Source organism: Tachysurus fulvidraco, chromosome 4 (genome assembly GCF_022655615.1).
Source record: "Tachysurus fulvidraco isolate hzauxx_2018 chromosome 4, HZAU_PFXX_2.0, whole genome shotgun sequence".
Classification (NCBI taxonomy): domain Eukaryota; kingdom Metazoa; phylum Chordata; class Actinopteri; order Siluriformes; family Bagridae; genus Tachysurus; species Tachysurus fulvidraco.
In genome coordinates, this window is record NC_062521.1 from 21,627,658 (window position 1) to 21,651,093 (window position 23,436).

The 23,436-nt window shown below is 36.3% G+C and overlaps 1 protein-coding gene across 2 annotated transcripts in view; it reads left to right on the plus strand.

The window, feature by feature from the left end:
• khdrbs2 (KH domain containing, RNA binding, signal transduction associated 2) overlaps positions 1-23,436 on the plus strand; it is a 104,097-nt gene that overhangs the window by 59,330 nt on the left and 21,331 nt on the right. For both annotated transcript variants that reach the window (XR_007140290.1, XM_027174826.2), the window contains exons 5-6: positions 1,070-1,197; positions 6,914-7,112. Coding sequence is in view for 1 of the 2 variants with exons in the window: in XM_027174826.2 (XP_027030627.1) it covers positions 1,070-1,197; positions 6,914-7,112 (327 nt within the window). In the remaining variant the exon portion in view is untranslated. The remainder of the gene's footprint in view (positions 1-1,069; positions 1,198-6,913; positions 7,113-23,436) is intronic.

The following is a 23,436-nucleotide window of genomic DNA, read 5'->3' on the forward strand; positions in this document are numbered from 1 at the left end:
TTAATGCAAATATACTCTATATGTATGGCCATAAATAGCATGACAGCACTATAAACTTAATGTTTGAGATTATGTGTGATTAATTCCTATTTGTCCATATGGAGCATGTTTGATTTAGTTTAGCCCTGTGTGTAGTTAAGGTTAGATGTTCATTAGCTGTGATTAGTACATGTCTCGACTCAGTTTAATAAAGATAATAAAATATACAAATAAATAAACCATAAATCTAATCTTAATATTTAAAAAATAAAATATCATAACAAAAGGGTTTCCAGTTCTAAAAGGAAACTTTTTTCCTCCAAAATTAAATTACAATCTTTGTCATTTTGTTACAGGATCCAGTTTCATGTTTTCTGATATTTGATGCACATCTATGATTGTTTCCCCACAGATATCTGCTTGTTAGCTATACCATATCAGATGAGTGCCATCTCTAGTAGTAAAGTTTCTGTTTTTCCAAGCCTTTTTTCCAATATCCACTCCTAAGGACATGGCAGTAATGGAGGTTTAATTAATCTTAGTATTAGTTACATCATAATATCATTATTCATAATAATCATAATATCATTATTCATTAATATATTATTATATACACATCTATTGTACACTCTAAGGCCAGAATTTGCTGTGCACAACACAGCTACAAAATCATGTATTCTGACATTTTTCATAACAACCTTGTCATAAAATAAACAAAAAGAATGAATAGCATTAATATATATTATTATTTATATAATATATGCTTTGTATGTTTATTTCAGTTCTGAATACCTTGTGTTGGTGCAATCTCCAACCATAAATGAATAGTTACTGAAAATACAGACATAGTGCAATTCTACAGCAATTATGCAATAGCACACTCATTATAACCAAGACATGTTTGGTGACCTTATGTTTCTTGACGTTGAATTAGATATGCAAGACTGATAGAGTAATGAAGGATTAAGACTATCATGATTTCACCTACAGTATATTTGTAGGCTCACGTGGTGTTTAGAAGGTGTAATGATGAGGATTATTAACTCGGTGCAATGTTTAACACTTGACATGCCACTTTCTATTCTCGCAGGATTACAATGATGAGATCAGACAAGAGCAGCTGCGTGAGCTGTCCTACCTAAACGGCTCTGATGACCCAAGCAGAGGAAGAAGTGTCAGAGGACGTGGCATACGGCTCACCTCCACAACTACTACACGGTATGGACCAGGAGATCCTTTAAATCATGACCGCTACGCCTCAGACGCATCGCCTTTAGCTTCCTGTAGATTGAATCCATCATTATTCAGAGCTGAATGAATCTCATTTTGGTTGAGTAGCTAAATAAAAACAAACACATAGACTGACACTCATCTTATCCGTCCCCAAGGAGAAGCTTTGGAAAATACTGAAATGTAAAACCAGTGAAGTAAAGCCAACTTTCAGACTCAGACATCTGTTGTGCTTGGTTATGATGTGCCCTGAGCACCTCTGGCTCCAAGGGACGCGATGAGGTTATCAGATGAATCTTTAATTGCGCTTCATCAAACACATCTTAATCTTATTATAATACATTATTCATGCTTCTCAGATCTCAAATATGTCCTGTACTTTAATTTATATTTTATATCATCTACACTTGCCCTGGCTTGTAATAGTTTCAGAAGAAGCAGGATTCCCTTGACAGAGTGACAGCTTGCACTACCTCTGCTGGTAATGGCTCCAAAATGCAGCTCTGTTGTTGGTAGACAGGTTTACCTTCCCTGTAGTATTCGCCAACCATTAGGCTGCTGTGTAGCCTACTAATCTTTCATACTTACTTCTTATATGCTATATCGTAATTAGATTTATGTCTACGGAAATATTCGTGAAAAAAAAATTGTAAGTGCTAATTTGTTGGTTAGTGAAATTAGTAGTTGTTGGTCATGCTGAGGTCACATGGGCTCATTGCTAGCACAGTTACAAGGCTTTTTAACCCTTAGGACTATGTCCTTTTTTGAATCCATGAGATGTTTTGACATGCCTTGACATTTGTGCTAATCTCAGTTAGTTTATTGCGCATTAAAGTCTCATTACAATAAATTCAGCACAAATCGTGCTACAATAATATGTACATGTTTGTGTTTTTTTTTAATTTTTTTTATGAAAATCAACTTTGAATGTGGTCATAGTAGTCTCTTATTTTGTGAAAACCATCCAGTTCATCCAGACACATAAAGCAATCATTCATTTAACTTTTGTGAAATGCAGGCTGTATGCAAATAAGTGTCCATGACCATGCGATAACGAGCAGCTTTTACTGTTACCTCCTAAAAACAAAAGATACATAACTTTTTTGTCCATATAAGTGAGAAATCCACTGTCGAAGTCATGAAGACAAAAAGCACCGAACTCACAGCTTAGGAATGTAAAGCAGCTAAACAAATCCAATTGCGCCGAATTATACTAGAGACTCAACTCAGCTAGTTAGTGATCTATGAAATGATGAGCGTAATGCTGATGGATGTATTAGAATGAAAGATCTGTTTGAGCAGAGAGTAGAGATATGGAGCTTAGAGCGCTAAAGAACTAAAGCACTGCTGCATCACTCTTTTTAGACAGCGATGAAGCCAGGTCTAAATCCCACTAACACTCTCACCAGGTAATCAAACAGCAATGTAAGAAACCGTTGCATTAAGGATGCCATTCAAGATCATCCAGCCATCTTTTTCTGCACCATTTATCCATTATTCTACTCAGGGCAGGATGCTCAGGGAGCCTGGAGCCTTTCCTAGGGGAATTGCCAAACTATCCCAGGGTACAATGACGCACACACTATGGACTATTTAGAAACACAAATCAGCATACAATGCACGTATTTGGACTGGGTGAGGAAAACAGCATACTGTATGCAGAGGAAAGCTTCACAGCACAGTGAGAACATGTAAACTTCACACACACAGTGCAGAAGCTCAAACACCCATCACCCTGGAGGTGTGAGGCAAATGTGCTAACTACTAAACCACTGTGAACCCCCCAATTCATAATTTTATTATTTACAAGACTTGCATATTAATATTCTACTTATGAAATAATGTTATGCCTTTTCTTCTACTGTCAGTGCAACTCAAGAGTCTAAAGAGTGTTAGACCTTCAGATATAAATATACTGTACATGTACTTCACATCACATTTCATCACAGGGCAGCGACACTAATACCAGGATTTGAACTTCCTGAACAGAGTCATCACAGAGTCCACCCCCCCCCCCCCCCTTATAATTTACATTTTTAAATCCTGTGAATACTATTATGTTATAAACAAACACTACATGTTTTACTTATGTATTATCCATAATAGCAGTCACATAGCAGGTATAGGAAAAAGTATATTATTACCAACAGTGATTCTGGTTTACGTTGTAGTAAGAAGATTTCCCAGGCATTGCTACAGAATAAAAAAATCAAAAAATAAACCGACCTGCCTGTTTATTAGATAGATCTATCTACATCCTGATAAAGTGACTCAGTGCAAATAAATAAAACACAAATTTAAGTTCATGGTCTGAGGCATAAATATATAGCATAGCAGAATTGTTTTCTGCTGAATTGAGTCCTCAGACATGAGTGTGTGCTACAGGCTGCTGTTAAAGTGCGTAACCAGAGCAAATAAAGGTGGAAAGGAAGCAGACAGATTGAATTTAAAAACTCTTATACACATCCACGATCAAAAGAAAGTTCAGAATGGCATAGCTACAGTACTCAGCTAGACTCAACTGTGTCTGAAGGTCGGTCCCTTTTGTAAAGAGAAAATACAACTTTTAAAAACTTTTCAAACCACATTTTGATATACGACGCTGTACTTGGAGGGAAAAACCTTCCTTCAGCTTTTATAAAATGAGTAAAAAGGGAGAAGTTCAGTCCCAGATCATAATATTCTGGTAAAAATGAAATGACCTGGATTAAGGGTCACTGTTAAAATTTGTATTAGTGATTAAGGCAGTATTTTAAAAGTACTTTTTTGAATTGTTACAACTTGGAACTGAAATAGGACTTAATTGGTCTTACATCGATTATTTATTTTTTAATTTACAGGGTGTACAATGTTATTTTAGCAAAATAACTTTTTTTTTGCATTTAAGAATGCTTTTATCAAAAGTCGTACATATCCAAATTATTTTCATGGCTCTAAAGGTTTTCATGGTTCTGTCCATGAGTATTCATTTTAATTGCAATAATTTACAGGATTTCTACGTGAGTTACATTTTGCTAAAAAGTATAAATTTCCCCTCGGCGTAGAAACCTTTAATGCACATTGTATACAGTATATGTAGCCTATATATTAAAATAGGGAAAATTTAATAAAGTATGTATTCATTATAATATTGTGTGATTGTAGAAGCTATTGCTGTGATCCCCCAAAAATTAGGTTGCAGAATGAAGATGATCAGATGAATGGATTTGACTGACCTGTGTACAATAAATCTCAGTATGCTCTAAATACACTCGATCCTAGAAGATCGTGGTGTTTAGTTAGAGAACATGCCTAAACAAACAGCATCAATTAAATGTAATGTTTAAGCTGCATCATGAACGGTTGCTGTCCAAATCTTGGCTTCCAGAAGGACATCCAGCTTAAGCTCACTGCCAAAATGGCTCAAAACTAAGAACCTGTATGTGTTTGCGTGCCCTAGTCAAAGCCCTAAATCCAAATGAGGATGTGTGGCAAGACTGGAAAATTAGATCTACATTCAGTGTACATCATATTTACAGGGCTGTATTGCGTATTGTGTGTGTTGTGTGTTAAACAACTTGCCAACCCCCCCACCGAAAAAAAAAAAGAATTGAAAATGAAATGTATATTATTTTTCTTAGTCATAAGAAAAGCTATACAGCTAACTCTGTATCTCAGCATAAGCAGAACTGTCAATAATAGTTTAGAATAGAATAGAATAGAATAGAATAGAATAGAATAGAATAGAATAGAATGTTTTATTGTCATTGTACAGCCACACAACAAAATGTAGCTCTCTCATTTAAAGCTGCACACATTCACACACACACACACACACACACACACACACACACACACACACACACACACACACACACACACACACACACACACACACACACACACACACACACACAATGTAAAAAAGATACAATAAGTAAGCGTGAATAGATAAATGAAGATGTAAACAGATATACAATAGCAACCGTGTACAAAATGTGTAAAGTGAGCAAATATGTACATTAAATATATTAAAATAAATAAAAAAGAACAAGTAATGAAGATATAACTATAGGCAGAAGAGAGTTTGTTGCACATCTAATAGTTGTATGTTGTGAGTGTAGTGAGATTGTCTCCATCAGCTGGAGTTTAGTTCTATAATGGTTCTTAGGTGGAAACCAATAAAGAGTCTGGTGGTTTGTGTATAACATACTGTTCACATTTAAATAAACTAAATAATCTAAATTTACAATCATAAGATAGTCTAAAATGAAAAGGGAGGTTAATTGGGAATAGTTTGTGTGTACACTGAATTTCTGGGCATTACAAAGTCATAAACTCGTAATTAGATTAAAATCCTTTTTATTTTCACTCATTGTTATCTGATTTTGTTGATTCAGCGGTTGCTCTGACATTGATTTTCACCCAGTGTGTTTCCTCCGTCAAAGCAGATCCCAATTCAACTAAAACGGATGTAAACAGACTTCTAAAAACTGATTTAACTCTTTTCATCTTTGTGACTTTGATGTGAATTTTTCTTAAAATGTGTGGAAGAGCAGATTTATTTTTCGCCTCACACTGGCTGCAGCATTATATGAGCTGATTATGTTGCAGAATGTATACAGAGTGAAAGCTGAATGACCTTGGACTGTTACTGATAAATAAAATGGGATTTTCTATCCAGCTGAAATATCACAAAAATATATATTTTTTTATGCTTGGCTAAGCTAGGTCTCTTTTCTAAAGATGAGCCAGAGTGATGGAAATGGATTTTTACGGATAAACGATCACGTGATTCAAGGCTGTACTATATGTAAATGTATCCAAAGATAGATTGTTTGGATAGATTAAATGTAGAAACAAAAATTATTCGATTTGATCCAGTAACATCAAATGCATCATGGCCAGAATATGAATGAATATCAAACAATCATTTTATTTAACGAGTGAAAAAACAAATACATACACTGAGTATTGTTGTCTTTTGTTTCTAATCACCTTTACAGTAAGTCATTTGTAGGCTTTTAGTTGATGGATTCGTTCAGATTTCCTTTGCTGACAAATTGAGAATTAAATAGAAACCCAGCTCTTGTTGGTGATACCTATGCTGTACATACTATAGGTTAAAATGTACCAAACTACTCATAACAGTGAAGGAGGCAAGTGTGGTTCAGATCCCATGACTTTTAGGGCGTCCCACAACACTGCAACATTTCGGTTGAGCGTGTGCTGCCATAGTTCTGACTGAATATAAGTTCTCTATGGAAAGTTTCATCCTTGAAAAGTAGCTGATGCACCAGAAAAGGCCAGAGATGTCTGATTTAGTGGCTTCCTTAACTGCAGCACTGACGCATCTATTTGACAAACTACTTAGTGAGCGTCACAGAGTACTTTCCCATTTAATGTTTGACTGTTCCACTATCTGTGACCTCTAGAAATATTCCTGCTGAAAATGCTTCATGGCATCATGACGGAAAAAATATTTCCCTTATATCATTTGGGACACTTTCTCAGGACCGGCATTATTTCTGCTGTAATTTTAGCAGTAAATAGTACTGTAGTGCCTCAGGGAATTTAATTCATATTCAATCAGGGAAGCCTAGTAAAGCAGTAAAAAAATATTGATATTAATGCAACACTGATCTTATTTTTTATGGATACACCAGAATAGTCGTGTGCGTTACAACAGGATGCAAATATTCTCTTGACCTTGTTTTCTCCACAGGGGTCGAGGAGGAGCAGTGCCACCTCCTCCACCAGGCCGAGGAGCCGTAGTGCCCAGGGGAACTGTGGGAACACGTGCGTCTCTGCCCACTACCATGCTAACTAGAGGAGTGTCAACACCACGGGCCAGAGGAACAGCAGGGAATCCTGGATACAGAGCACCTCTGCTGCAGGCCACACACAAAAGCTATGATGACTATGTGAGTAAGACCAATCTCTCTCCCTGAACCAGTTTTTTTTTTAACAGGTGTACTTCTCCATCACTATCAGATGGACATTTATTACGTTTATCATCATTTACATTTACATTTACAGCATTTGGCAGACGCCCTTATCCAGAGCGACGTATCTAAGTGCTTAAATATCTAACATTGAATACATTAATGCTGGTTCACTAGGTTACATACTTAAGATACCATGAGTTTAAAACATTTGTTCAAAGTTACAATGAAAAAGTGTCAAATGTTTTTTTTTGTTTGTTTGTTTGTTTTAATGCAAAAGATAAGGAAAGAAGTGCTAGTTGAAGTGTTTCCTGAATAAGTAGGTCTTCATCTTCACCACAAAGTTAATTTAATTTTAATTAAATTTAATTTTCCAATAACTGTACACATAAATGTTTTTTTTTTGTTTTGCACCAATGAAATTTACCATTACAATGTTTATTCTTTTAAAAAATTCATGAATTTGATCGTTTTAGACATACATTTAATGCTGTGTTATGGCCACAAAACCTTTCCCTGTTATCACTTGGCAGCTATAAACAGTTATTCCCTCACTGGGTTAAATTTATTTATTTATTTGTTTATTTATTGAAAAATCAACAATCACAAATACAAGAATGTATACAGAAATTCTCCATTTTCCTTTTTCAAACAACAAAGAACAAGCACCTTCAACCCGCCACCCAAAACAAAAACAAACCCCCAGACAAAGACACACACACACACACACACACACACACACACACACACACACACACACACACACACACACACACACACACACACACACACACACACACACACACACACGCACACGCATGCACAAACACCCCACACCTCCATGTTAAAACAGCTGAGGAAACAGAAGAAAGCTTATGCATACAGTCCAATTTTTGACCGAATTAGAATTTAATCGGGTAACACCTGTAGTCTCCTAAAGTAAGAAATAAAAGGTTGCCACTTGCAAAAAAAGGTGTCGGTAGAACCCCTCAGTGTATATTTTATTTTCTCCAACTTAATAAAAAACATCAAATCCTTAAACCACTGAGAGATGAAGGGACATCATATTGGTTTCCAGTATAGAGGTATACAACGACTGGCCAACAAAGGTGAGAAGGCTAAAACATCTTTGTGTACAGAACTCAGTGATACTGACTCATTGGTAATACCAAATATAGCGATCAGTGGGCATGGCACCAATTGCACTTCAAATATGTAGGACATAATGCCGAAAAAACCTGTCCAGAATGCATGTAATTTTGGGCAGAGAAAAAACATATGACTTAAATGACAGGGGGAAGCATGACATCTGTCACATCTGTCCTCAACCCCAGGATAGATTTTTGCCTGTTTAGATTTGGAAAGATGAATTCTGTACAAAACCTTAAACTGAATGAGACTGAGGCGGGCACAGGAAGTGGTAGACCGTATCCTATCTACAGCTTTCTCCCACCGTTCGTCACTGGGTTAAATTTTTAACTTAAAATACAGCTTGTCTAGATCTGTAGTTACAGCTTTACCTCAGGGCTTTCGTCTCATACTGTACGTATGCTTGTCCAGCTGTTTATTTTCTCATACACAGCCCTGTGTAAGTTAAAAGCTAATGTAATAAAAAGAATGTTTTTTCTGAGCTACTGAAATTTTTACCAACACCTATTGACCACCCAGATTTGCACACACATTCCTGTCCCTGAAACTATTCTTACTGATTATATAGAAATAACTGTTTCAGTAATTACACTAGCATGTTCAACCCTGGGCCTTTTTTTTAAATCTTTTTGTTGAAAACGACATGATCAATTTAAAATGAGTATATTTTCAAAAACTACAAGGTGCATTTAAATATTTCTGGATTTTAGAATAAGTATATGGATAACCAGATCAGAGTAAGAAAAATGGAACAAAAAAGAAATTGTTGGTTAATAACCTCATTCTTATACCTTTGGCATCTGCAGAATCCGGTTGTGTTTGTGTCGTGTATTTTGGCCGATTGCTTGTGTCAGTTTTGTTGAGTGAGCGATGTTTCCGCATTTTTTCCTGTCTGTTCATTTAGCTGCTTGGTGTTAGAATCATGTTTTTTTTAGATAGAAATTGTCCTTGTAGTCTTATAGCGGAGATTCTTCTCGTTCTTCTGCTATGCTGCATGTGTACAGTAGATACATTTAGGCTTTGTATGCTTAAGAAAGGATTTATAATTTCTGTCTTGCTCGGCCCCCGGACATGAGGGCACTGTTGCTAATGTTAACATTATGCTACTCATTTAGGATGTAACCGAATGTGAATATATTATTTGATATGAATTGACCAAGGCATTCTACACAGATGCATACGTACATATGTACAGGGGATATTTACAGCGATGCATTTACAGCATTCATTCGTTCTTCCTGTGTAACTGCCTGGTTAGACTATTAGTTAGGTGATATTTTGAAAAATAGATTTGGGCAGGTATAAACAAAAATTAGAACTGTAATTCTACACACATTACTCCATCCAAACACAAACTACAGTTAAACAGATACAGGTAAGTATTGCATTACACAACATACCGTTTGCTGTAATCGAACAAAATCCAGGATACTTGGTTGTATAATTTTTATCACATGGTTCATTTTCCAAACAGTTACTGTCTTTCAAACAAACTAAAGAAAAAAAAGTTATGCAATTAATCTTTAGTGACATTCCCAAATGACCCGGCTTTCTAATTATTTCCTCTAAAATCTGGTTAATTGAAGTGACATAGCATGGTGTTTGGACTTCTAATCTTCACAGCCATATTGAATGTTCGAGCTAAAACATGATAAGAATTTTCACAGGAGCTAAAGTCGTGATAACTCAGATCCTCACAGGTAAATGGAAAAAGTTACCGAAGTGGCCTTTCTATTTACCAAAGTCTGAGCGGATCTTTGGAGCCAGAGCACGTTCAGACACTCTGAAAGCAAGCAAGAAGCAGGCCATTTCACCTCTCACCTCACACGGGTGCCATAGTTCACTCATACGCTAAAAACACATAACTGCACCGAAGCATAAAGTACGCATTTAGAAGATTGCAGTTATTACAGTTATCTACAAAGCAATAAGTCATGTCATGTGGTGTGAATAAAGTTCAATATTGAGTAAATAGTGCTAGTGCAGAATGCATACATTCTAAAGAAAGGAAAGCAGAACTCTAATAATCGCACGTTTCGTCCTACTTTTGTATCCTGAGATGAAATGTACACTTTGCAGCTCTCTGCTCTCATGGGAGCATGGTGTTAATTTGAAAAATTTCTGCCAAGAAAAGAGCAAACTTCAGCTTAATGAAAAAAAGCAATAAATCATGGCATTGATCTCCTCAAAGCTTTAGCCTCATGCAAAGCGTTGTGTGTGCTGTGCAGCGCAGATTGGGCTGTCTGTGGGAAATTGTACGAGCAAAGGCTCATTACCACAATGAATTGAGTTCTGCTGGAGCTCCTCTGTACTGCTGGATAGGCCAAAAATGTGGACATTTTTCTGCCAGTAATTGGCACTGAGGAAGGCAGGTACCAGTCCTTGCAGATATCAGTGCATTAAGGAATGAGAGGTTCACCCAGAACATATTTATACAACACTGCTCCCCCTCCTTCAGATCTTTCTGCTCATCCTTCTTCATCCCTTTGCTCCATTTTCTCCAGGCAAAGCACCTTCTACAATGTACTAATATGTTTCTTCATGAAATTTAGAGACATCGTTAATATTTCATAGAAATTTCTTAATGCAGTACAATTCAGTGGCTGCACCATACGGACTCCAAATGATTCTGGCTTCATTTTAAAATGCATTAAATGAGATTTAATGAGATAAAAAAGATTAACTGACTAGTGTGTTTAGCATCATTGTACTCACATTACAGCAGAGGAAAATACAATTTGTCCCAAAAAAACACTTTGGCTATTTGGTGATAAAAAAATACTTTATTTCAGGAGGTTTTAAAAACGAAAAATATTGTATTCATCTGCCAGTTAAAGTATAATAATCATATTAAAGTCAAATGAATTGAAGTGCCGGTGTGAGTTTGTTCACACTTTAAATATTACACTTATATATTAATCAGTAGACAAGTTTTTACTTTTTTTACTTTAACTTTAGAAAAAAAAACTACTTTTTTAACTTATTGCTTTACAAAAAAAAATTAAATCATTCAAGTGTCAAGGAAATGCTTTCCTCGGAGAGCGGAAACTAATTGAACCTATTGCAATTTACTGAACAGACTTCTTGTTTGATAGCGTATGTTTCACAAGTTGGCAATTTTGACAAACTTGAACAGATTCTTTTGGAACATATTCATACAAAACTTTATTAATATCCCTATCCCTGTTACAGTCTGCATAAATTTATTACTATTACTTTGTTATGTTTATAAGCTCTCAGTCCCCAATAACTCCATGTTACAATTAATCATGGCCTGACAGAAAACGGGGTGTCTTCAGGATAAAAAAAATGCAGACCCAAACACAAAAATCCTAGCTAAAATCCTAGCTAAAATCAATCATGATTTATTACAAAAAACATTACAGCAACCCAGATAACACTGGTGGAAATAAAAAAACCTAAACTCAAAGAACAAGGCAGAGACCACAAAGACAATACAATGACGGGGATCCCACGCTACTCAAGGCAACACGGTCGGAATTAAAAGGGAAAACAATTAGAAACATAAGGAACAGGTGTGCAGAGGTATGAAGGAATAAACATTAGGGGTGGGCAGATATGTGAACACTAACGTAAACAAAAACACATTGCACAAGACGCAACTGCTGGAACTCCCCCTATGTTCCAACAGGTAAAAAGTCCGGCCGTGATCCTGACATGGCCTGTTTCCATGGGGTACAAAATATAAGGTTTCACACCTTCAAAAATAATGTGGTCTTCCATTACCTTGTGGAAAAACATGAGCTTGTCAAGGCCATCACATGTCACATGAGTTTGGTTCCTCCTAAGCTCAGGTGTTATTGATTTTCTCTTGATGCCTCCTGCATATGAAGAAAAGAAGTACGTGAAGTAATTAAAATTGAATTATTTGGAGGAAGTATGAGGTTTATCCTAAAGCAAAAAAAAAAAAGAAGATTAAACTGCGAAAGCATGTGCTTGACGCAATAAAAATGGCTGTGGCTCTTATTGTTCAGACCACTTCTGCTGCTTTACTTTCTGAAAATCCCGAGTGATTCGACACCCGGGCTTTAATGTTAGCAAACATTTTAGACTAATGCTATTTTTATGAGAATCTGAATTTGACAACAGTTTCAGTGCATTGCAGCTTCTGTTCTTTATTGCTGCAGTGAGTAAAAAGCTTTTTGTAGGGAAACCAAAAGAGACATGTTGTGCAACTGTTCGGCAATTAGTCTATGAGATAGCACATATGAGTAGCACATACTGTAAATACAGACTGGTGGCTAAAATACTGTTTGTCTGAAAGCAAATTCATAAAGGGGAAAATACATGAGACATGAATGTTGTTTTGGAAAAAAAAATCCAAATAAAAGGTCACATTATATTTGATGTTTCATCATTTAATATTGTTTTTTGTATATAAGTTATCATAATTTTTTATGTTGAGTAATTATGTTGAGAATCCACCTTCCATGATGGATTCTATGATGATGAGCTGGTCAGGTCCTGCTGCAGCAAAGCATCCCTAAACCATAACACTTCCACCTCCATATTTCACAGCTGGTATGAGGTTATTTGCTGAAATGCTGCATATGCTTTACACCAAACATGACCTCTGTATTTTTCCTCCAAATAATTCAATTTTAGACTCATCTGTTCAAAGCACATTATTCCAGTAGTCTTGGTCTTTGTCTCTGTGTTCTTTCACAATCTTCAGTCTTGCCCTCATGTTTTTCTTAGACAATATAAGGTTTCCTACTTGCACACCACTCATGATAATTAAAGTTGTTTAGTCTCTTCCTGATTATAGATTCATGCACTTTGACATCAACTGTATCAGGTGATGCTGTAGGTCCTGTGATGATATTTTAGGGTTTTTGCAGTCTCATTTATACGTCCTGCAGCCTGTTCTTGGGGTGAATTTGCTTGGATGACCTGACCTGTTGTTTTAAATGTTCTCCACTTGTAAAAAAAATGACTGGACAGTGGAATGACTGATTACAAATTCTTTTGAGACCTTTTCTTCTTTTTTTTTTTATCTTTACTAGACTCATAAGCACAGACAATCTTTTTTCTGAAGGCCTCATAGAGATCTTCGGATCTCACCATGATGATACCTCTCACTTCAACGAATTAGAGCAAACCAAACTAAATGTCTGAGGTTTTCAGGTAATTTTATGCATTTTAAGTACCAATAAATGTGGGGTGTTCTTACTTTTCTTTTAAATTACATTTTATAGACCATTTAAAAATAATTTTCTTTGGTTTTATTTGTTTAGTTAGTTTAAAATTTCAATTAGGGGCCAGACTTGAATAAATTGGACATGCAGGCCAAACTGTGAATAAAGGTAAAAGTCTTTAACTAGACAAATTACTGTACCCTGAAATTGGAACCTGGAGCTGATTTTTTTGTTGTTGTTGTTGTATTTTTCCTTTTTAATTACTTTCCTTCAAGAATTCTGTGAATAAGTCTGGCAAATACATTAGGGAGATTTTTGGCCCAGACAAAATTCACTTAAACGCCTATGTGCATTGCTCTGTATTTAAATTAGCAAAAGGTCCATTGATCATCACAGACTCCTTTGCATCTTTAGTCCTCCTGCTATTAAAGGCTTTTATATGCAAACTGTTGTTGACTGTATAAGTTTGAAAAGTAAACAATATTCAATCTCCTTTCAGAGCATTTGATTAAAATGGTCCCCTTTATATAACCATAGTTTCTATGGATGGCAGAGCTAAAGCGCAAACAGCTATATAACTCTACTGCCTGCTACTAGAGCTGCACAATTGTTTCCTTCTGACAAGGTCCTAGTTCAGGGTAGCAAGGTGGGCTGTGTGAAGACCCCATTAGATGAAATCCTGCAATCAAAACTACTCAAAGCTTTTGTCAAATAGGAGGAAGACATTACCAGTGAAAGGAGTACATTTTATACTGAGAAATCATTTGGAAAATACTGCCTATACCAGAACTGACAGCTGAGCCCTCAATGTAGATTCAGGATTCTGAAATCTGTTCAGTTTTATTAAAATAACAATTTGGTAAATCTTAGTTCTACAGGCTTCTCAAGTCTCAGACTTTGCCATAAAATGCCCTGAAGTAATGATGTGGTCTCTGATTAAGAAGGTAGTGCTGATGTCAGAAGCTCAGAGCAGCACCACAGACTGATTGCTTTCTTGCTCCCTAAAAGCAAGGCTTTTTTTTGTCAGAACTGATTATGAAAAACAGATTTTGTAGAAAAATGCCTGCATATGTCTAAGTGGGTGCCAGCGACATGCGGTGCTTCCGAGGGACATAGAGAGTTCTCCCGAGTGCTCTGTCAAAGTAGAGACGGCATCTCAGACAATACAGTACATTCGACAATTTGTACATAATCGTCACCTTTTAAGAGACCTGGGTCTTAATAAAACATATCTGACATTTAGATATACTGTATAATTTCTTCTCGGATTTTTCTCTCAGTACAGGGAGACTTGCCTTTTGTGCAAATACAACTCTCTGAACTCATACCAGAGATAACAAAACCAAATTTTTTCAAATCTGATTGTGTGGGATGATTACCTAAAGCAGCACTGGATAACCAGTGTTTAACAACCATATGTCTCTCTATTTTGTCTTTTCTATATTTCTGAGGCATTTGTGTTATACAAGACCACAGCTGCTGTTGTACAGAAGTTAGAGCACTAATGTAGTTTTTGTCAGCGTTTGGTTTGAGCAGATGCACAATCATAAAAAAGAACTTCATGTCCAAAGTCTTTATGCAGCTTATGCAAACTCTCTGGTACATCCAAGCACTTTCATCCAAACACTCAAATTCATGCTTTTTTTTTTTTTTAATTATTATTCATTTATTGGAAGAGAACCAAAATGTAGAGATTGGACTTATTGGACTTTAGATTTTTTTATTTTTATTTTTTTTTGCTTGAATCTCTTTAAGTCAGCCCATTTGAACATATTTGGATTCAGGAACTCACATTATTTCACTTATCAAGTTGTATAGGTGCAAATTTTGGGAGGATCCAGACTCAAAAGGAAACCCTGCCTTTTCTTAGTGACTTTGGATAATGGGTTTAAAAAACATTAATCACCCACATTTAGTTAAGTATAAAATTACCCAGCATTATGTGTGTTGAAATAAGTTTCATTATGAGCACAGTAGTGTTTGTGATTACAGCACTGTTTCCTAGGTTCAAATCTGCAGTGACAGTGACAGTGACATGAAATTCACAAGTGTAATATTTATGCATAAACTGTCTTTGGTAATTACAATCCTTTGTGGTTCTATGTGCGACCATTCACGGTAGCAGAATGTGAGTCACAGGTGCAAAAGCGCTAATGCTAACAAAGAATTAGTGTTTTTACAGGTGTTGATGACACTTGTGTTACGACATTAGAATAAGGCACACTATTTTAAACCTGGATATGAGATACTAGTGTTGTTACACATCACTATGGCTGATTTGACTACAACCACTATAAAAAATTTTAAGATTAAGACACTAGAGTTAACTCAGCAGAAATGTGGGTCATATTGTTATGCTGAGGTTTTATTATGATCATGTGCATTATTTTATCGTCAGGGGGTGAAAGTGACCACTTCTTTTACAGTCGATGCTTCTGAAAGGTTTTAAACCTAGTGGTTAAGATTAAAGTGTTGGACTACTGATTGGAAGGTTGCAAGTTTAAATCCCAGGTCCACCAAGCTGCCACTACTGGGCCCCTGAGCAAGCAGTGTCCAGTGTAAAATAAATAAAAAACCACTGTGGTTATGAAAGATCATAAAATGCACTTTAAGTATGTGATTTAACTACATTGTAGCTTGATACTTTTGGATGTTGTTATTATCTCTGTTGTCCAGAGAGCTTCATATAGGGCATCCTGAATATGACATACAGTAAATGACACTCTGTGAGTGTCACTGAGTGTGAAAAACGCATGCTCATTATGTTGCACAGGATTTTTAAGCTTATATGTCCTGCTGAGCCTTCTTACAAAAATTGGTGGTCAGACCTCAGGATCAGTCTGTTTCATGCCCAAGGACAGTGATGTAGTCCACCTCTGACTGCAGACTCACTTTTATGTACACCTGACAGTACTGAAATTCTGATTCACATCCTTCTGGTCATATTGAAGCCTGTTTAGCTCAAGCCTCAGTTAAGTTTCGACTGAACAGCGGAAAAGGGATTTTATATAACTAGCTTAATTAAAATACAGATGCTATGACATGCTAGTTTCATTTCATTATTAATCAGTTTTTACAGTTTTTGCTGTACAGTATGTTAATGAAGTATTGAATGCACAGTATTTGAGAAACATGGCACAGTTAGCTTTGTTTCATTCCTGGTGGTGGCCTGAGACTCAGATTTTATTCACGTGCTGTAACTTAGTCATTTACTGTGACATCTTCATGTATTTTACTGAGCTTAGGTTTATGGCTAAAGGCCTGCTTTATAGAAGATTCTATAGTTTATAAGTACAGTAGGGCAGAAACAGCTCATTTTCAAACAGACTAGATTATGTCTCAGGGGTCTTGAAGTATTGATGTGCTCTGTGGAGTTGTCAGTCTCTGATGGAATGCATGCTGTGACAAAGGCCATCTTTGTTGCTTGAAGGCTCAACTGATTTGCAAGCTTTAGAGCATTACAGCAAACCATAGAGTCATGGTTGCTCAGGGAGAATGACAATTTAAATTACTCACACATGCATCCTAATAAAGCAGGCAGACGATTTAAGTCTGTGTCTTTAGGGTGGCACATGTCTGACTGAGTTTGAGCTTATGGTACTCACTCTGAAGATCGAATCAATATAAATAGACAATGTCTTCATTGTGGAGTGAAAGGATTTGAATTGTGGCAATCCTATGTAGATCAGCAAGATTCAGAAGTCAGTACTTCTTTGCTGTCTGTCAGAATGAGAGTGTAGATTTTAAAGATGGAAATGCAATAGTTCAGAAGTTAGCTGGTTATATGACAGAAAGAAGAAATCTTTCATCCATTTTCAGCATGAAGAAGTATTTAGAGCTCATTAATCTGTTCTGTCAGTGTGTCATGATTCTTAATGACCATCATTCCTAATAATTTAATGTTTCGTTTTAATCATTTAGTAACTTTCCTCATGGAAGAAAGTATGGCTTCAGTGTGCAGGCTTTAAGGAAACTGAGGGTTAAGGACATTGATAAAAAACCCAGTGGTCACTGGTTACAACCTCACTGCCATAATCCTGTGTCACACCTGATATTTTACTCAGAACCTTCTGAAACCAAAACACAAATCTTTAACCCTTTCAAGATCTGAGATATTTGTTTTGCTTAAAACCCTGAAACTAACCCTGAATTTATTTGGAGTGGTAGCGCATTACCTGTACCTTGGTTCAGAAGGTTGTGAGTGAAACCTCAGGTATGGCAGGGGTTTATGACAGTGATGCTGTAAGCAAAAACACATATCGTTAACCACTCAACTACCAAAACCTAAAAGCATTGCAAGACAGTGATAGTGATTCAGTCTTCAAAAGAACTGGGCCTTTGGTTTCAGGCTTTCTGCCATAAATCCCTGCTTATGTGAATGAATTCTTTTTTAATTTAAATTTTTTGAAACATTTTCCAGACTCACAGAAATAATGTACTTACAGTAAAACCTTCTGAAACCAAGGAACAGCGTTGCACTACCAGTGGCGGTGATAGCCGCCACTATAAACCAGGTTAGTATCTTGGTTTCAGAATGTATTAGGTTCAGATCTCAGGTTAGGCAATGAGGCAGTAACCAGAGACAAAGCTCTAAGGTTTGAATCTGGTTAAGGATATATGCGTTTGATTATATCCTCACTGCTAAAAAAAACCCCATCCAGATTTTTAACCACTAAGCTAGCATGCCACCAATGTAAAACTGTGATTCAAACTAAAATCTCCTGACTCATTGACAATATATATTTATAAATCTGCGTAACAACCAAGCTTTTGATCATTCTGACCAACTATCTAGACATTTATTTTTTCTCAGCTGGACTAGTGGTTATATTAACCATGAAACAAGAGGCTTTAAGAGGTTTCTTCCTATACTGCATTGATATCAGCAGGAAAGTGTCAACAGGGACACTTAACCAGTCTGAAAGAGGCTCTCAAACACAGACAGATTCAAATGAAGAGAAGACTTGATTACAAGTTCGGAAGGAAATATTAGAAAATAGATTTTCTTGCACTATTTCAAAGGCAGGTTCTTCCCACACCAGTTTTTGTTTTTTAAGCTCACCCACAGCGCTGAGTTCACATTTCTGAGGTAAACTAATTATGGAAATGGAATTCTCCATGCAGAACTCCCTCCTTTAATAAAACAGATGTACGACATACACCTCAAGATGATTGTTTAATAATTTCATACTCTCCGAGACAGACTACTGAATATCAAAAAGCCGAAGGCATCGTTGCTTATTTCAAGCCGTTAATGTTGAAGCAGGTGCAGTACAACAAAAAGTTAGCTCTGGTAATTGTCTGTGACCGTATTTCACAATCATTAAACTCAATGGCAGTCTGAGCTCTTAGACTGAGAAGCACCAATAAACAGGATTTCCTTTTGTTTCTGCATATTCCACTTATAAATGATGTTTTGGGTTTTAAAATTAATTGCTCAGCAATGTTGTTGTGTAACAGGATTCTGTAATTAAGTGTTGCAGATTGCTTTACAAATTTCCCTACAGACTCTTAAAACACACATCAGTGACTCAAAGGAGGAGAAAAACTTCCATAATGCTGCCAGAGGTTTGGTTTATAATATACACCTGCAGTATCTATTGCTCATTATTAGCTTATGTGGCTGGTGTCAGTGGATTTCATAATTTTTGTGGGATGGCTATGGATACAACACAACAGCACCACCAACGGTCGTAAGGTAAACACACAGAGGAGTGTGATGTATTGAGGTCGGGGTTGATTTCTATCTAGCACAGACTATAGATTCATGCAGGACTTTCCTGCTGAATTGATTTCCATTTGAAAGTAATTCATAATATGTAATCACCTTGTGATATAATGCACTGCTCAACACTAATAGATTCTTTGTCAAGGTATAAATACCTATTAGAATTTAGTCTACCATCTAATATCAAGATAAAATGGATCACTCCATTTTAGTATTTTTAGTCTTATAAATCTCCTTATAAGCACACTTCTGCAACTGAAATCTTCTGTAAAGCTGTGTGTTTGTTTTACCAGTCTCAGAGCTCATAGTTTTTAGGTTCATGAATATTCATTTGTTTATTCTTCGACACATGAAGCGAGAGGCATCCTTGAGGATTTCCAATGAGCTAACATCATTTAACTTTTTAATTAAAGTGGCCAATCTTTTTCAATTATGAGGGGAAAAAAACAAATTAAATCTTGGCTGCTGGTCACTAACACCATCTTGATTCAATTATATAATATTATTGTTTGCCTGAGGCACAGATTGTTCTATTTCCTCTGTGTCACTTTACATCTCTTACACCTGTAGGATTGTTGTTATTGTTTGTATAGACAGCAGTAGGTACATGTTCCCATGCTTCCTCAGAGAATTAGCCAGCTGAAAATTTCATATCTCGTTAATATTTTCTGAACGTTACTGTTTTCTTAGATGTAGCTTTAGATGTCATGCCCGTGAACTGTTAGCTGAACGTCTGATGCATATGGTACACGAAATTGGACCTCAGGATTTTACCAGTCATCAGTGGATTGTTGTGATGTCGTTGTGATGTTCAGGTCCTCTTATGGAAGAAGGAAATCGTTGTGCATATGAGGATCAGCAAAAACACCGGATTTTCCTAATTATAGGAAGTTCACAGTATAGACTCACTAATTAGCATCACTTTCTTAAATGAACAATATGTGGTTGCACCCCGGTCTATTTTTGCAGCTGTGATTGGTTGCTTTACATGTCAGTCAGCCAACTTTTTGGCATAATGTACATATTATAAACATAATATAAATATCTCAATATTTCTGCAATATTGTTAGTTGTAAGAATGTTAATGCAAACATGTTAATAGAGTAGAATGTCCAGCTTCTGTTACTGTAAATGCTTTCATATTATTCTATTAAATTGCAGCCTAACCTTCTAACATGCTTAAATCTTCTTCTGATATAATTTTCTCAGCTTGCCACCTCGTGCAAACCTAATATGGTCAATTCTACTGACACAGAATTCTAAATGAAGATAGCCTAAATATTAAAACCAGTCCTTTATTCAGTAAGCGCTTCATACGGGTCAGGGTCACAGTGAATCCAGAGCTAGTTGCAGCAATACTAGGAATGAAGCGGGAATCATGGATATCACTGAGCACACAGACATTCACAGCATTTTGGAAGATGCTCTTATTCAGAGCGACTCGCATTTTAGCTCATTTTCTTTTATACAACTGAGATATTGAGGGAAAAGATCCTTGCTCAGGGGCCTAACGGTGGAAGCTTGGTGGACCTGGGACTCACAACCTTCTGGTCAGTAGTCCAACATCGTAATCACATCACACATGCTGTAACATACTGAATATACAAACTATTTACTTGATGTGTTTTCAAATCTCAAAACTTTTGAGGTTAATCTCAAATATAGTGATTATGATGGATATAGTAATTAATATAACTTTTCTTATGCTTTTGAGTTAAAAAAAGATTAATTGGCAGTTTCAGCCAGACATTGTGCTCTTAGATACAAACACCATGGATGTGATGAAGAGAAGCCTCTAGTGTGTTTTTTTCATGAAGGTTTAAATAACATACAATTTATCCTGACCCTTTTGCTCGCCTTTGCTCCACAGATTCATGATTAGCCATTTAATTAATAGAGAAACACTTCACTGCACTCACAACAGTAATTATCAGCTATTTATTTGGGAAACAATTACAAAAAGCTAGATTTTTTGCCAGCACATGAGATCTAGTCTTATTATTAGTTTGTATATAGTAGAAGAGAAATAGATCTTTGCTATATTTAACCCTTTTTTCTAGTACACCAGCTTCACATTATACAAACAAAATGGAAATCACCTCATAGGGCAATTGGCAAGAAACCAGGGGTGTCTTATGTACGTAATACAGACCCAAGTGAGGGGATAATGTAAAAAAGGGTGTTTATTTAGGGAAAAAATAACAAAGGGCTATAAACACTAGAAAACCAGAAACACAAAACAGGGGAACGCAGAACCAGGAACACCTGAACACAAAGACGCAAGGACACAAGACAACAGGTATAAATCGGGGTGACAATCACTGAAACACAAGGAACAGGTGTGCAGAGTCGAAATGGATAAGGAACGGATAAGTAAAGGGTGGGGCGGAGATACAAAAAAACTAAAACAAAGGCACATGGCAGAGATAAACAAAGCCTGCCAGAATGTCCCACTGGTGTTCAGGCAGGGAATAGTCCCAGCCATATCTGACAGCATTTTCAATCAGTATAAACAAATTAATTATTTTATCACCACAAGTCTGATATAAATTGAGTCAGGACACTGTTAGTTGTCAGTGTGAGATGTTTTTCCCTCTGTTGGGATAACCTTACACAGAATATTTGGTTGGAGATAATGCCTTTAATTTTTAACACTTGGGCATCTCAGAGATCAGAATATGGTTTGATATCATTTACTTTGAAAATACAAACATATTTTATTTTTTCAAACTTTATTTTATTGACATCTTGCCCCTAGTATGGTAGGAAAAAACAGAAACACTGTAATAACACTATAATAATCTGTGTTTACTTTCATATGCGGGACCACTTTGGGATGTGACATGATGAAGAAATTCAATGCTGAACATGGGCACAGCAAAACGGGCACAAAAAACTATTTATTTGGCCTTCGATGAAAAAAACAAAGCAGTATTGCTAAAGGGAGTGTAAATGTACTTGAAGTTGTAATGTGTGTATGTCTTTCAAACTGGATATTCATTGCTCTTGTTTTGGTTTTGTGTTACACCTAAAATACAAAAAAAAGAAGTGAATATATAATAAAGGCAAATGTAGCCTATAAAGATCCTTGATCTAATATCAAAACAGTAAAAATAACAAAAGAGTGTCCTATTTTTTCCCCATCCTTAACGAAACATTGAGCAGGAACTCCATATAAAAATCTGTCACTGTCTTAGGAGGTGCTGGTTGTCAGTTGATAATGGAGCAGAGTATTGAAGGCCTTCGTCTGTCTGCTGCCCTAATTACACCGGCACGGCTCTCCACCCATGTGTTAACAACACTTGATTTATTTCTTGTTCGCTAGCTCAATAGGAACCGAGTTAATTGGTTTTTCAAATGAACGTTGAAATGGAAGGATCAGGCGTCATTAACTGCAGACCATTTTTGCAATGCAGGGCGCCTTGTAAGTCGGTGTTAAGGTCAAAGAAGTGAAAGGCACGGGGTTATTTGGAAACAACTTGTTTGTTTAGTTGGTGATTTATATCATGGCATACAGTACTACACATTATGCACAACGGTTAAATTAGGATAAAAATAGTGAAGGGTTTTTGTTTGGATTTTGCAGAAATGTCTCAGAGGGTCCTTCAACTCAGAATAATTTGTCTGTGTGTGACTGTGTTGATCTTGATGGAAATAAATTCAGCAGGAAATCAGGTGGATGGTCACTCAAGGTTTCTCTTTTATTGGCCTGGAGAAAACACACACGGCCAAAAAGGCTGGTTAGAGGCACTGCATCACCGTTGCATGAATAATCAGCAGCAAACCATCGCGAAACTGCTCAATATATCATACAGTGGACACAATTATTAATAAAACATACATTAAAGAAATTAGAAAATAATGTAATAAAACTATAAACTCAAGTGACCAATATTTTACATATTTTGTGTAAATTATATACAGGGAGGAAAGAACGCACATATCTAAAATGGCGCAGATACACGCTCAGCACGTGCGAGGGCCTAAAGCACGTGTGGTGATCGTGAACACACAATTCAGATAACAATTCATACACAACATGACAAAAACACATACCTGGAGAAATCAGTAATGATGAAGTGCTTATATCTTTTGTATGTCGTGTTTCACGTCGCTGCAGGTGAGTGAAGTTATATTTTATTTTCTATTTCAGAAAGGAGGGAGAATATTATCCAGTTCTTAGTTTAGCTGCTTTGTGTTTAGTTCATGTGGTTTCTGTCCAGACTGGGTTTACAGTTTACTGGGTTTATATGATAAACAACACCAG